The 15,051-nt window shown below is 29.7% G+C and overlaps 1 protein-coding gene across 1 annotated transcript; it reads left to right on the top strand.

Annotated features, from left to right (window-relative positions):
• The first annotated feature begins 12,769 nt into the window (after window positions 1-12,769).
• Window positions 12,770-15,051, top strand: LOC145181668 (allograft inflammatory factor 1-like). Its single transcript, XM_090072304.1, has 7 exons — window positions 12,770-12,950; window positions 13,131-13,192; window positions 13,295-13,370; window positions 13,697-13,738; window positions 14,022-14,120; window positions 14,262-14,325; window positions 14,635-15,051. The coding sequence occupies exons 1-7, from the start codon at window positions 12,926-12,928 to the stop codon at window positions 14,717-14,719; spliced, it is 453 nt and encodes a 150-aa protein (XP_089928430.1). The 5' UTR covers window positions 12,770-12,925; the 3' UTR covers window positions 14,720-15,051.

The raw sequence follows: 15,051 nt of genomic DNA on the forward strand, positions 1-15,051 counted from the left end.
CTCAGACCTCTCTGAAAAGCGCCAGTACCGTAACAAGGGGAGGGGGAGGCTTTAGAGTCCAGATTCCGGGCGTAATTTTAAAGGCGGGAATATTATATCGTTTTTTATAAAAAAAAAAATGTAATATGCGAAACACCCATTAAGTTATAAAAATTTTCCTATGTATAAGAAATATTAACCAGTCAAATTTTGGGCTTATATTTTTAAATTTTTTCACATTTAGTAACAACCAAGTTTATTGTTAAGCAAATTATTTTACTGTCATATTGCAACTCAGTTTCTCACTTAACGATACTTAGTATAAACATGTGTAAATTTTAAATAGGTTCATCAAAACTTTATACATTTTTACAGTTTAAAATTATAACTACATTTTTTGTAATCTCCTTTATTTTTTTATAATGAACTAAAATACCTTTACTTAATATATTCAGAGCCTTACAAAAACCTCCACACAAAAAGTTTGTAGCAAAAATTCCTCACATTAAATTTATTTCAGATTTTACAAACATGTGTAACCATTTTATTTTATAACCATTAATTTCTTTAATTAATTATATTCATAATAAGCTTAAAATAGGCCCCTTAAAAAATAACCCTTCCGATACAAAGGTTTAACTAACGAGAGAAAAATAACACGAAACAAGCTTAGAAAATGATTTGCCACGAATGATATCGTTTACAAGTGAATTTGTTAGAATTTTTAAAAAGTTGATCCAAGGACTAATAGTGTTGATCCCAAAAACAATTATGATAATTAATTATGATAATTATGATAAAAAAAGTTCTGATTTAATTAAATAAGGTTCTCAGTTACAGCTAGTATTATGATTTCTGATAGTTTTTAAAGTATAACTTCGAGTAGCCAATATTACATTCAACAAATGTAATAAGATATTAGAAAAAGAACTTGCTAATTCAGCCGAAACGAAAAGACTTTTTTTGACAAATTATTAATAGACGGTTTAAAAAATTGAAAGCGAAATTCTAGAAAAATGATCGCTTTTTAAATCACTCCAGTTTCTTAACTTTTAGGACTAAAATTTATTTTTAATAGAGAAAGCTATAAACTTCAAAGCAAGATTTTTCTTATCGAGTTGCATCAAAGAAAATAAAAAGTCAATTTATTTTCACTCAAAGATAAACGATAAGTTAAGCAAAAGAGAATAATAAACCAAGTTTCCAAATTAAAAGTTGATCTCTTTACAACCAATCTACGCTTAAAATTATTAAATGGCTGAAAAATAAGATTTCCTATTTTCTTTTTCGGTTGTATACAAATTAATGGTCTGAAAACAAAAAAACATTTTTAGTATCATAACTTTCAAATCGAAAATAATACTTTTGATATGGCATTAGTAAAAAATAGCTATGTTATATTTTCAAATAACCAGAAATGTAATACAGAAAAAGCAATCGTCAATCATAACCGTTAACTATACGTACCTTTAAGTTAAGTCTTCTTATACAAACTTTTTTATCTGTGACAGAATAGCTGAGAATCAAATTTGAAAAAATTATAAATTGAAAAATGTTATTTTGTCGAAAAGCAGAACTGCAGTATCTTTTAAATAATTTAAATTCTCCGTGAACTTGCTTTACTTTTCAGGCTTTGCGATCTTCTAAATTATTAATCTATTTAATGGGCTTCTATAAACCAAGTCAAACATTTACAATAAATGTTGGATAAGAAACATCTGCATTTCACGAATTGAAAAATCTCAGTCTAAACACTCGTTAAAACAACGAGAAGTGACAAATACTTGGCGCTTTATTTATTAAAAACTGAGCGCTCTAAAGAATTTAGTTAATGAATCAGTTTACTTGGCGAAAACTTGAAAGTAATTAACATAATACAAACAATTACCAATCAACGACGAGCACAATCCAAACTAATTCCTTCATGCAACAAAACAGATTTTGTTTAATAAACTCTATTTAAAACTCTTAGGAGAATTTTAATATTTTTTTTCGAACTACGTGGTTATAAATTTAAAAAAAGTGTTTTTATGAAATAAGTTTAAATATCTTCGATTGTGCGGGTCAAAAAAAAAACACAAAGATACAATTTTGCAGAAAAACTGACATTTAAATAAGCAATTTTCGAATTTCATTAAATATACAATATTCTTTTTTTTGTTTTTACTGGGATTTCATTCTTGCTTTACTGCAGGACAATTCTCAGAACGCTGTATAAATGACGTGAGCACTTTTTTTTTCTATTAATAAGCATGCTTCGCAGAAAATATATTTATCGCAGTCTGCTGAGCAGATAACTTCATAGTAAATTCACATGTAACTTTTGTTGCGACTTCAATATTTCTTTTTCTCCTAGAAAAAGAAATATTGAAGTCGCAACAAAAGTTACATGTGAATTACATTGTAAAAGAGTAAGCAAAAAAATTGAAAATTGTAAATCATATAGACTTCAACGGAGTTTATAAGTTTCAGTTTTTTACTTATTTTAAAAACTCACAATCGTATTTAAGTAATCAGATATTAAAATTACATTAATTTGGCATCTTAATTTAGATAATATTAGAGTAAAACCGTGCTAAATTTGTAACACTTAAGAAAAAAAGCAATAACTTTTTTTGACAATTTTGAATTTTGAATTTTTTTTATCAATTAAAAAAATTTATATCTTCACAAGAATACAATTTTTTTTTTTTGTTTCACTAGAACTCTTTAAGTAAAAGGAGAATCAAAATTAACTTTTAAAAAATTAACCATCTTTTACAGGGTTAAAATGGATCCAGAGGCGTAGCTAGGGGATGGCAGATATAGCACGCGCCAAGGGTGCCAACTGAAAGGAAGCATGAAAAAACGCCTGATAGTTTCCCGATCTTGAATTATATTTAAATTACGTTTTAAAAGACATTTTTGTTGAGTGTTAAAGTGGCCAATACAAAGTGGGAAAGTCCCGTACAACTACCTGGATAAAAATCAAAGGGTTGTTAAATCAGCGAGCTTTTGATATTTCTTAAAAAAAATTCTAACTTTTTGTTAATACTTAGTTTCATAATGCATAATTTCATAGTACATAATTTCATTTTAATTGCTCCATTCATAATTGTTGTCATTTTGAGATTGCTCGTCTATGACTGAAAGATCCTCCATTATTTCCGTTTCAATATTTACGAAAGCTTGTTCGGTAGCAGCTGGGACATTATCTTCAGATTCACAAGTTACTAAAACCCTTTAACCTTACAAATTAATTTTCGAAAAGTACTAGCTAATACCTTTCCGACAAAGGAACAGTTGTCAAAATCGATCGAGCCCTTCCCGAATTATTGATCTTAGGGTTTTTAAAGGCCGACTTCTAAGCAATTTCAAAATTTGGTGCTAAATTTCTGAGGTATTAAAGTAGTTAAATGGTTCTATTTTTTATTGAGAAAATGTCAACATATATACTTTCAAAAAATATCAAAAACTCGCTGATTTAACAAACTTTTGATTTTTGTTTGAATTTTGATTGCTCTGTCACAGCTGAGCGAGGCCGGCACGATCTCTCTCGATCATGAACGCTGCCTGTCTCCTTGAACTTGTTTATTAACTTTAAAATCGCCGGCTTGGAGGGTGGCTGCGTGATTACAATTAAAATGTTAAGAAAATTAAACGAAATTTGTTAAATATGAAATGAAAACTAATCTTATAAGAAACTAAATAAACAGAAAAAAAAAAAAATTTATTAAACTTGAATTGTTTTATAATAAGAAGCAGGTCCACGGCATTTTTTCATACAGAAATACTTTTCACCATTTTTGTAATTTTTGGGTAAAAGTGATTGATAAAGCTAAGGGTTCCAACTAGAAGTTTCACATTGGTACCACATGTTGTTTTGAATTGCCAATGCTTCTTCCCAAACTCTGCGACACTTTTTACTTTATTGATGTCTTTGTCTTGTCTCCTTTTTTTTTGAATAATACAATTGCCGAGTTTCATCTGATGCTTCACTGAAGCCAATCTTGCGAATCTTTAATTGGTTTGGCCTTATCGTCTTTCTTAAGTTTCTCAAGCACCTCAGAAGTACTAAGACATTGACCTTCAACTCTCGGAATGTAGACTCGACTCGTTCTTTTTTTGTGTGTGTGTGTATGTGTCAACATGTTGGCGCTCTAAAGTATTTTCAAAACATCGAAGGGTTTTTTTTTTTTCTACAAATAACAGTTCTATGAACAAAATTTGGTTAAAAAATTTACGAAATACTTTTAGGGAGCAAGTGATGCGTTCATGATTAGTTTATTCACCTGCCAAAAACTCTGCCTTTTGTATTTCCCGTCTTCCTTTTCCATTCTTCGATAACCAATCTAGATTGGAGCAAGAAAGTAGGTTTAAGCTATAGGAAGCCTCTAAGAGGATGAGTTTTAATGAAAATTCCAAAATTAATCGACACTCAGTGGAAAGAAATTTACTTAACAACAGAGATATAATTGATGCAGAACTTCAAGAGTGAATTAAAAGAAAAATTCAAAAGTAGTGTGATACTTTGAAAAGACTTTTACATTGCACATAATACCTTACGATACAAAACCTGGTTTTGCGTGGTCATAGAGTCATTTTAGTCAGATTTTTATACGGGATATTTAGTTTGTTTTATACGGGATATTTAGATATTTGGTTTGTTGAAACTAATTTCTAATTTTGACGCTGTTATAAAAAAATACATAAGATTTGAGGAGTTGACATTCTGCATCCACTTCGTATTTCTCACCGAAAACACAGAACTAGTTTGTTCACATCATGGTATTCACTGTTCGTAAAAATTTGCTAGAAAGAATATGCAAATCAAAGTATGACTGATGTTTGACCTGAATCCTGATCAAGGTCATCGTAAACAAATGTCTGAGACTGTTAGATGTTAAAATTTTGAGAAAAAAACTGTTCAGATTATAGAATAATTTATCGGCTGACACAAGACTGGTGTTCATCAAAGATTCAATAAAAAAAAACATGGCAATATTTTAAAATTGTGATAATCATTCACAAAATTTGGTTGGCGTTTTTTGGAATCATTTATGTACATAAAATTTTCTTCTCTCGCTCAACCCAGCGCTGGCAAAAGCTCAAAGTTGTGCTCCGATGGAGCGCAAAAATGGAATCAGTGAAACCTGTTAACAAATATCATGAGGAAATGGTGGATGTTCTCCAGAACATCATGGACAATGAAAGCGTGACTGGTAAAACTAAAAGCAACGCAAAGCAACTCTATAATCTGATAATAATATATGACTTTCTAACTTTGCAACGGTTTTGGAACAAGATATTAATTCTTATTTACCGCGTTCAAAAGAGGTTACGGGATCTCAAAATGTGCTGCTATGATACAGCTATTATGCTCAGCAAAACTATTTTCATGATGAAAGAAAAGTGACTCGCTGAAAACAGGAATTAAATTTGCAACAAATGGGAGATTGAACTTGAAAAACGTCAAAGAAGAAAAGAAAGAATAAATGGCGATGCATCGATAGATGCTGGTTAATCAGCTCATGAAGAATTAGAACCAGATTTGAAAAGATCAATCAACCGCTTTTTCAATGAATTAAAAAGTAAAAGCTTTTGTTTACAAGAAGTTGATGAAAAATTTAGATTTCTTCTTGATATAGAAAGGTTGTGTTTTTATATACAAAACAAGCTACTTGAAAGATTTTTAAAACAGTTAAAATTATTTCCACTCCACTGGGTATCAACAATCAACAGGAGCTTGTTTATCATAAGACAACGTCGTAAAAAAACCCTTGTTTTTTTAAATAAACTGAATGATTTATTCTTTAGCCTTTATTTTGTTTACAGATTTACTGTGAACACACTTGATTAAGAAAAGAAATAAGATAACACTTTTTTGTTTTTTTTCGGCCTGTGAAATAGAATATTGACAATTTTTCACAACAACCAAAGCATCACAACATAACATCCACAACATTAAAAAAAGAAAGGAAATTTATAAAAGCTGACATAAGTTATTTAAATGCCTGTTATGCCATTATAGTCAAAGCACGCTGCCCAAAACTTAACACATCATAGGAAAAACAACCACTTTATTGCGAGACTGGATTAAGATCCTTAGATCACCCAAGCAATTTAAAAAAATAATGATAATAAACCACAAAACAAAATTTATCGATAGCAAACAAAACTTGCGGTAAGATGAAAAATAACGTTTGTTTTTTTTATATTTTTACTTCATTTATAATTGAAAAGTTTTTTTTCCTGGTTTTTAAATATAAACTATATAATATTTGTACAATATGAACAAAAAAAAAAGAAGTTCAATTTTTAAAGCTCTCGTCGGAATAAAAACAACTCTCAAGGGCCTTTATCGGCGGGATGCAAATTTATTTATCGTCAACATTGTCATAACTTTTATGTTAAAAAAAAAATCAAAAATTCAGCTCTCATTCTTTAATTAAAAGAAAGGTGAGCAAATATGAGTAGGATCTTTCAGTATCTGCATAATCGTAGAATCAATGTTGAATCAGAATCTGAAATGGAGCTCTAACAGTTGCTTCTTCAGTAAAATGTCGCAAATTAATAGTTGGGTTTGGTTTTTGAATAATGGAATATAATCATGTTGAAAGGCTTTTTATTTTTTTTCAAGCTAAAATTAGGGTAGATTGCGTTGCTCAAAAAACAAAATGGATTCCACTTTTCTTCTTTTTAAACGACGATTTTTCATAATCTGCAATAATTAAATGTAGGGAAATTGAAAATGCTTTAACGCCCTTTTTTCTTTTATTTGTGAACATAACGGTAGTTTTCTTTCATAGCAATTCCGTCAATCCTCTTTCGTGCAAGTGTGTTTTGTAAGTCGTAAGACTTAAGTTATATTTTATTAGTTAAAAATGGCATTCAACTCTCATTCTTTGAATGCAACAAAGGAGAGAAAAAATCAGCAACATCACGAACAGAGAGTTCAAAGTTGAACTTTTTTTTTCAAGTGAGGCACCTTTCGGAACTGTATTCTATAGTTTTCGTAAATCTAAAGTAAAATGTGTAATTTTATTAATTTTTTTAAAGATTTTACAAAATTAATGCATTGAAATATTTCGAAAGCCGGTATTTACAATTCCCGACATCAATCCCGTAATCCCGGAGCTACGTAAATGTAATCTCAAATCTCAAGGTTAAAAGTATAACCGGGATTAGAAACTTTACTATAAAAAAAAAATTAGCGTTACAGGCATGCTGGTAAGCAAAAAAATTCGATCAATTGCAAAACAGAACCAGTGCTACATTGGGAAAGTGGATACATATCTTTTACATATCTTTTGCATATCTTGCTAAGTTTTACAGACCCTTACTGAGTTGTACAAACCCTTGTTGAGCTGAATTAATTTTGTTCAACAGCATGGCTTGATTAAAATAAAATTTAAATGTAAACACATTGAACTTATTTTATCTGAGAGATTTATGGCCCAAATACAAACTCTAAACTTTTAGATATCACCCGTTATATATTGTTTATATGTATATTTATTATTACTATGTAAGTCAGGTAAGCATTATGGCGGGAAATGGTATATACTCTTGTAAAAAATTTTGGTTGAGTTTTCATTTCATTTTATTTTAATATTAGTGCCAAATTTCTTTCAATGGTTTGAAATAAAATCTAAAAGTATATAATTAATTAGTCAGTTTAAAACCCTGACTACGAACATTTTTCTTTCTTCCATAAGAATAAGTGTTCTTAGGTCAGTTTTTGCCCTAATTTGAAAATTAAAATCCGTTTATATCTACCTTAACGAGTTTCTAAAATGTTAGCGAAGAAATATATGCTGCTTGGATTATTAGTTCTATTTTTTATTCCGACTTGTGCAAACAAATTGGTTGATTAGTTACCGAAAATCGCCTAAACATTTAGTCAATGTTTTTGAAAGTGCCAATTTTACAAAACGAAAAATCACACCACTAATTTTTACTCCTGCTGATATAAAATCCATGGTTTCATGTTTAAAATTAGAAAGTTTGTGGTTTTAATATTGAATCTGTTTCGAAAACCAGTGCCTCATAATCAATCATGCGTCCGATTTTAATCCCAGCAGAACAATATCCATCGGGGTTGAAAGAGCAATCCGAACAATATCTATCGGGAATAATAACATGCTGTAAGAGCAATCCCACCAGAACAATATCCATCGGGGGTGAAAGAGCAATCCGAACAATATCTATCGGGAATAATAACATGCTGTAAGAGCAATCCCACCAGAACAATATCCATCGGGGGTGAAAGAGCAATCCGAACAATATCTATCGGGAATAATAACATGCTGTAAGAGCAATCCCACCAGAACAATATCCATCGGGGGTGAAAGAGCAATCCGAACAATATCTATCGGGAATAATAACATGCTGTAAGAGCAATCCCACCAGAACAATATCCATCGGGGGTGAAAGAGCAATCCGAACAATATCTATTGGGAATAATAACATGCTGTAAGAGCAATCCCACCAGAACAATATCCATCGGGGGTAAAAGAGCAATCCGAACAATATCTATCGGGAATAATAACATGCTGTAAATGCCTTTTTTTTTCCTTCTTACGCAGCTCACGTTTTATCCTTGCTCAAAATTTTTCAACCGGACGAAGTTGTGGCACGTTTGCTGAATTCATGCTTTTCGGGACAAAATCGACATCATTTTTTTCATACCATTCGATTACACTTCTCGAGTAATGACAAGATGTAAAGCTAGGGCAGAAGACGGGTAGATCATCTGGTTTTAGGATCATAGGAATAAGATGCTTTTTTTAAGCATTCTTTCACATAAACTTCATTTTCCGTTTGTGAAAAATGATTGAGTTTTGAAAACACATAAAGTGATAGCTTGCTAAACCAAAACTTTCTTGGTTATATTTTTGGTTTTAATTGGTTTGAGCAAAACATCAGTCTTTGTTCTTTTCGGGTTGCATAAAATTGCTTGCCTGGAAGCATTGAGCAGTTGAGTTTGAAGCAGATTTCATCATTCATTTAATGTACTTTTCACTTTCTTGAAACATTCTCGTAGCTGTTTTCGACTGCATTTTTTTGCCCTTCGCTGAATGGGTGTTGAATCTTTCAGGAAATTTCTGCCTCCTGTACGTGTTGTAGCTATATATTTTTTTGATGTTTGGATTGTTGACTTGAGAATATCAGTTTTTTTTCGATATCTCGAACGGAGAACTCTGGATTTGCATCAATCTCCTAATCATTTTTTAGTCAAGCTTTAAGCCTCAAGAGCCACTTTCTCAGTTTTTCGATTTTCTTTTCAATCCGCAACCTTCACTCCACAATTTGATAATATGGCTGAAAGTTTTCCTTTGGATTTTATACTTTTTTGCTTAAAAATTAATTGGAGCATTAAGATTTAAAGGCCAATAGTCCTAAATAAATTTTTTGACTTCTACCTGCGAACATATTTTCTTTATTTGCCATCAACTTTTTTATAACTACTCTTTTATTTAAAAAAAGGGAGATAAATTAGCTTTAAAACATTAAAAATGTAATTAACATTGATTAAGTGGTTCTCGAAATATTTCAAAAATCACACTCATTCCAGACAGTCTAAGTTTTGTCATAAATAAAGACACATTCGATTCGGTTCAGTTCAAATGCTTTTAATTATTTTCCATTTATAGTTCTGGTTCACAATATTTTTATGTTGTGAACCAGAACTATAAGTGCAAAATAAATAAGAGCATTTACTATTATTTTTTAAGATAATTAAAAGCATACTTTATTATTATTTTTTATTTTTAAACAAATTTTTAAATCAAAAGAACTAATGTTTGTTTTCTAATAAATAAAGACGCAGGTGACGCAATATTTGGTGTAGGCTTGATGTAAAACTTTAAAAGTAAGTTGCGTTAACATTCCCTTTGCTCAGAGACAACCAAGCTGAATAAATAAAAGATAAAGAAATCATTAATAATTTTATGAAATAAGACTTTTAAAATGTTGTCCTTAACTATCGCAGTATTACTCTTATTTCAACGCTGATCTCTAAATTTTTAATAAAATCTTACGAGAAAGAGCCCATGTTTTTAAGTGCTAGTTTGAGGTTCACTTTCTCAAGGTTTTTAATATTTACAGTTTTAGTTCGTTTCGGCATTTGAAAAATGTGGGTTCTCGGCTTATTCGTGACGGGTTTAGATTTTTATCACTATTCTAGATATTATCCTTCAGCGCCGTTTTATTTAGACCTATATATTTGACTTAAGCTCTCATAAACAGTATATTGCATAAAGCTTCTACCCCTTCTTGCCCACCGCCTTTGTAATATTAAACCGATCCGTACTCAAATAAAATTTAGATTGAAATTATGATTGAGTAATCTGATGAAGTTAACGGAAATCAGTTGACAAATTGACGGTAACGATATCTCAAGTTTGGTCGAAGTAACCATAATAAAGTATTTACATTTAATATTTTAATATTACGTTAGTTTAAAAACCTATTTGCTAACCAAAATGACAAACGAAAGTCTTTCTGGTTTTGGCATTACTATTTATTGAATGTAATCTTCGCTAAGGACATTGACTTTAAATCAAAGATAAATATTTTGCTTGAATGAAATCACAAAGAAAGAAACTTTATATCATATTCTTTCAAAATGTTGTAATCATACGAATATTAGCGATTTGCTGTATATTTTTGTACTTTCAACTTTAGATTTGAGCAATTTCCTTTGATTTTGAAACCTATATTTTTATACGATTCCTAATCAGCATAAAATTCTCTATCAGAATCAGTCATAGAATTAGGGGGGTGGGGGTAGGGGGAGGTGGGAGAGGGGAAGGGAGAAAGTCGAGTTGCGCCCAAAACAAGTTTATTATAGCTTTTTTTTGTATCATTGGTTTTAGTATGTTCATGAGGGTTGTAAAATTTTGAATTCCAGAATGTCATATTCCAAAAGTTCTCATTATGTATATTGTCCGTGTGTTTATATCAAAGCCTCCTTTTTTATTGGCTGATTTAGAAGTATAAAAGTTGTTTTGATATTTACATTTTGAGCAAAAAAATTGAAAGCTTACAAGCAAGTCCTCGCTTTTTGCTATTGTTTTCAATCATTACTAAAGTTGCTTGGAAACAAGTTGGACAGCTCAAAACCCATATAGCATCAGACAAAATAGAACAGTCAATTATTCTATAACCTGTCACATCTTTGTTTTTATATGGGCATACTTTGGTGTTGAGTTGAAAAGAGCTTCAACTTCCACCTCCAGTTGCTTGAGCCTCCCATCGACTGTAGCCACCAGAACTTTTTATTAATTACTCGCAAATTCGCTTCTCAAAATTTGTTTGTTATCTCAAACAAACAATCAATTTCAAAAAACGCCTCATGAGCGATGGCAATATCAAAAGAAAGCTCTGAAGAATTGTCAAGTTTCCAATTACTACCAAGGCAATCTTGGCTAAAGTTAATACCCGAATTAAGAAGAATCTTATCAAGAACAGGAAACGATCACAAACGTCAATGTGTCCTAGTTGGATGGTTTGTCAAAGATCGTATTGGCACTTTGAATTCTCAAAAAAATACTCAAGCCATCTTCTCAGTGAAGAAGTATTTCACAGTTGACCTGGAAATACTTCTTCACTGAGAAGATGGCTTGAGTATTTTTTTTTCATCTACAGCAAAACTAACAGGTACATCACAACCTTAAGGGTTAAGAAGGTCTCTCATTAAAAAAATCAGTCAAACAAAATCAATCTAGCTAGGTTATGGCCTTTGGCTTGGTTGCTTCAAACGGCTTCAAAATATAACCTGCATTTCTAGCATCAAGCTTTAGGATAGGTGTTAAAGTGTATCGAGAGAAAAATCCTCAACCTTATAATGTAGAATCTTTATTTTGGTCAAAGCTGGTTTAAGACTGTTTCAGAGAAAGCTCCAAGCTCTGGCCCAAAGATTTCTCCATAGGATCAAGTTCCTGCAAGAGCTTGTGTCAGAAAACTCTTGAAAAAATCTCTCAGCTGACTACATCCAGCACACCTGTGAAAAGATTGATTGAGGCTCACGAAGCAAGAATCATTAAATCGTGAACAGTATAATTAACTATTATTAGATAAATTTTTGTTCCTATTCAATGACAAATCTTTAATTTTATTTAATTTTTGTTAGTTTATCAATCGGTATGTTCTCCGAATGCAGAGAATTTACCGATTGATAAACTAACAATAAAAAACTCGCCAAATATCACAAAGGCTTAGCATACTGATGTGAAAATTCATTAAAAAATTGATAACAAAGCATGATGAAGAAATTTTTGAGTAAATGAATTTTAAACAAAACCTGATGTTGTTTCACTATAAATGTATATTAAAGTATGTGGAAAAGCAAAATATTAAGCGTTTCAAAATGAAACGCTACTTCACTTTGATGATAATTATAAATTTATATTTTTGCCTTTCGTTATTATCAACCACAAGAATTCAAAAGACGATTACGATGAATGTTCTAGTTATGAAAATGACGACATTAAGAACAATTTTTTACAATAGCGAGTTAATGAAGATTTAAAACTTTGAGTTAGTGGATAAGCTTCAAGACCATCTAGTTATTTGTGATTGAAGCATCTCTCAAGAGGTTATGTTATAAAATTCGCCATTTAAGAATTTTTAAATTGTCTTATAAAAATTTTAACATTCACGACGACAAAAAGGATAGATTGCACTTGAGATGCACCGCGAAAAAGCCGGAAATCGCCCCTGTTGTTAATTTTAAAGAAAGGTTTTAAAATATGGCTTATATTCTTACCTGTGCAGCCAAGGTTTGAATAATTATCAAATTTTACTCATGCGTCAGTTTAGGCGTTTGAAAATGATAGGCTATACACCAGCATCACGCTTTTTGTAAACACTTTATGTGACTCCCCTGAAACAACTGCGACAAAAGTAGTGCAGAAATTCATACTTAAATTCAACAAAATATAACATAAATCTTAAACTAACCATGTCTAATACGAAGCAGTATCAAGGTAAAAATTTCAAAACATTTTTATTTTGTTCCGATAATATTTGTTTTCTCTGTTTTATAACTCTATAACTTACATATAAGCTGTCCGCAATCCAGCTAGCTCTGGAAGACTTATATTTGTGTGTATATATTACTTATAAATGTAAATTGATAGTTTGTGTATAAATGTTCTTATACAAAGGTGGTAAAGCATTTGGTGCTTTGAAAAAGCAGCAAGAGTTACATCTTGATGAAATCAATAAGGTATGTGCCCAAATGTGTGACTTTAAATCTCTGATGCTATTCTTTAGTGAAATAAAATATTTCCCATTATTTCCTTTCACATTTAATAATTTTTTTTCCTAGCAATATCTTGGTGATGATGATTATCAAGATAAAGAAGAGTTTCCTGACTTAAAAGGAACACTTGAAGCATACAAAAGTACCATTGACCTATTTGTTATAAAAAGATAAATGAAGCATTTTTTTTCTTAAACTTCTGGCGTTGATTATAAATATGCTACTTTTAATAAATTAATCTAAAAAAAAATTTTCTCCTATGTATATGAGAGACACGAATAGTAATATATGTACTATAGTCTCGTTTTTTCAAAATGAAACTAAATTGCTTTTATGGTTATCCTCTTTTTTATATCAAAAAATATTCAAACACCTTTTTTACTGAACACTTTTTTTGAAAAAGTTAGCTTAAATTTTTTTCAAACTAGATATATATACATAGAATTTATAAATGTATTATTTACTTAGAACAATTTATGGAGTTTGATTTGGACAACTCTGGAGATATAGGTTAATCTTTTTTTATTTGCTGCAAATTTATAAATATTAAAATTATATATATATATATATATATATATATATATATATATATATATATATATATATATATATATAATTAAAATTATATATATATATATGTATGTATGTATGTATGTATGTATGTATGTATGTATGTATGTATGTATGTATGTATGTATGTATGTATGTATGTATGTATGTATGTATGTATATTTATATAGAGTATGCTTTGTCTGTTATCCTCAAATTTAATGCAAATTGATTTTTTACTCAGACCTTATGGAATTGAAAATGATGATGGAGAAATTAGATCAAGCTAAAACACATTTAGAGCTTAAAAAAATGATTGCAGAGGTTGACCGGGAAAATCGAGGTTTTTAATGATGTTTTTTTATATTGAATGCCATACAATATAAGTTTTTAGTATTACCATACCTTGCTTTATTTCTAAAAGATTTAATGAAATATGCTATAAGATTATTCTGTTTATACCTTCTTTTTTTTTTTATTACAGGATCAATTTCATACAATGACTTTTTATTCATGATGTTAGGGAAGAAAAGTTCAGTCCTTAAGCTGTAAGAAATTGTTTTTTGAAAAATAACTATATAATCTTAAGAAGAAAAATCTAAATGTGATTTATAGCATAAAATTAGGGAATGAGTTATCTGAAAATAATTTTGTACATTAACTTTTGAAAATCAAAATAAATATCTTTGATAATCTATGCAAATCATTTTTGTAATTGAATGTATAATTTATGAATTAATTACTGCTTATACTTACAATGAATGATCTTAAATCTCTTAAACTGCTCTTAAACCTTTTTCTGTACCTAACAAAAAAAAACTCTATAGATCTTTTAAAAGATTTTTGCTTTTTTTTAGTATATTAAAGTTTGAAGCTGCCATGAAGGAAAAAGAAAGACCAAAGGGTGTAGCACCAAAACGTGACTTTGCCTCTTTACCATGAACATAATCATATATATTAATCTTTTCTAACAAATTATCCTTCTAAAATTCTTTCGTAAACCTGTACATTCGATTTTTCTTAAATTGTTTAATTGGTTAATTGCTGTAGTAATTTTATTATTATTATTATTACTATTATTTTAATTTTAATTATTATTATTATTATTTATTATTATTATCATTATTATTATTATTCTTTTTATTCTTTTTATCATCTTATTTAACTTCTAGTTTTTAAAATAATTGTGGAAAGTTATTTTTAATTTTGTTGATTGTTTATATAAAATTGTAAAATTATAAAAAAGAAATTTGAAAGTTCTCACCTATCCATTT

Source organism: Hydra viridissima, unplaced genomic scaffold (genome assembly GCF_058129835.1).
Source record: "Hydra viridissima isolate aposymbiotic clone 2 unplaced genomic scaffold, HvirCarnegie_v1 scaffold_14, whole genome shotgun sequence".
Lineage (NCBI taxonomy): Eukaryota > Metazoa > Cnidaria > Hydrozoa > Anthoathecata > Hydridae > Hydra > Hydra viridissima.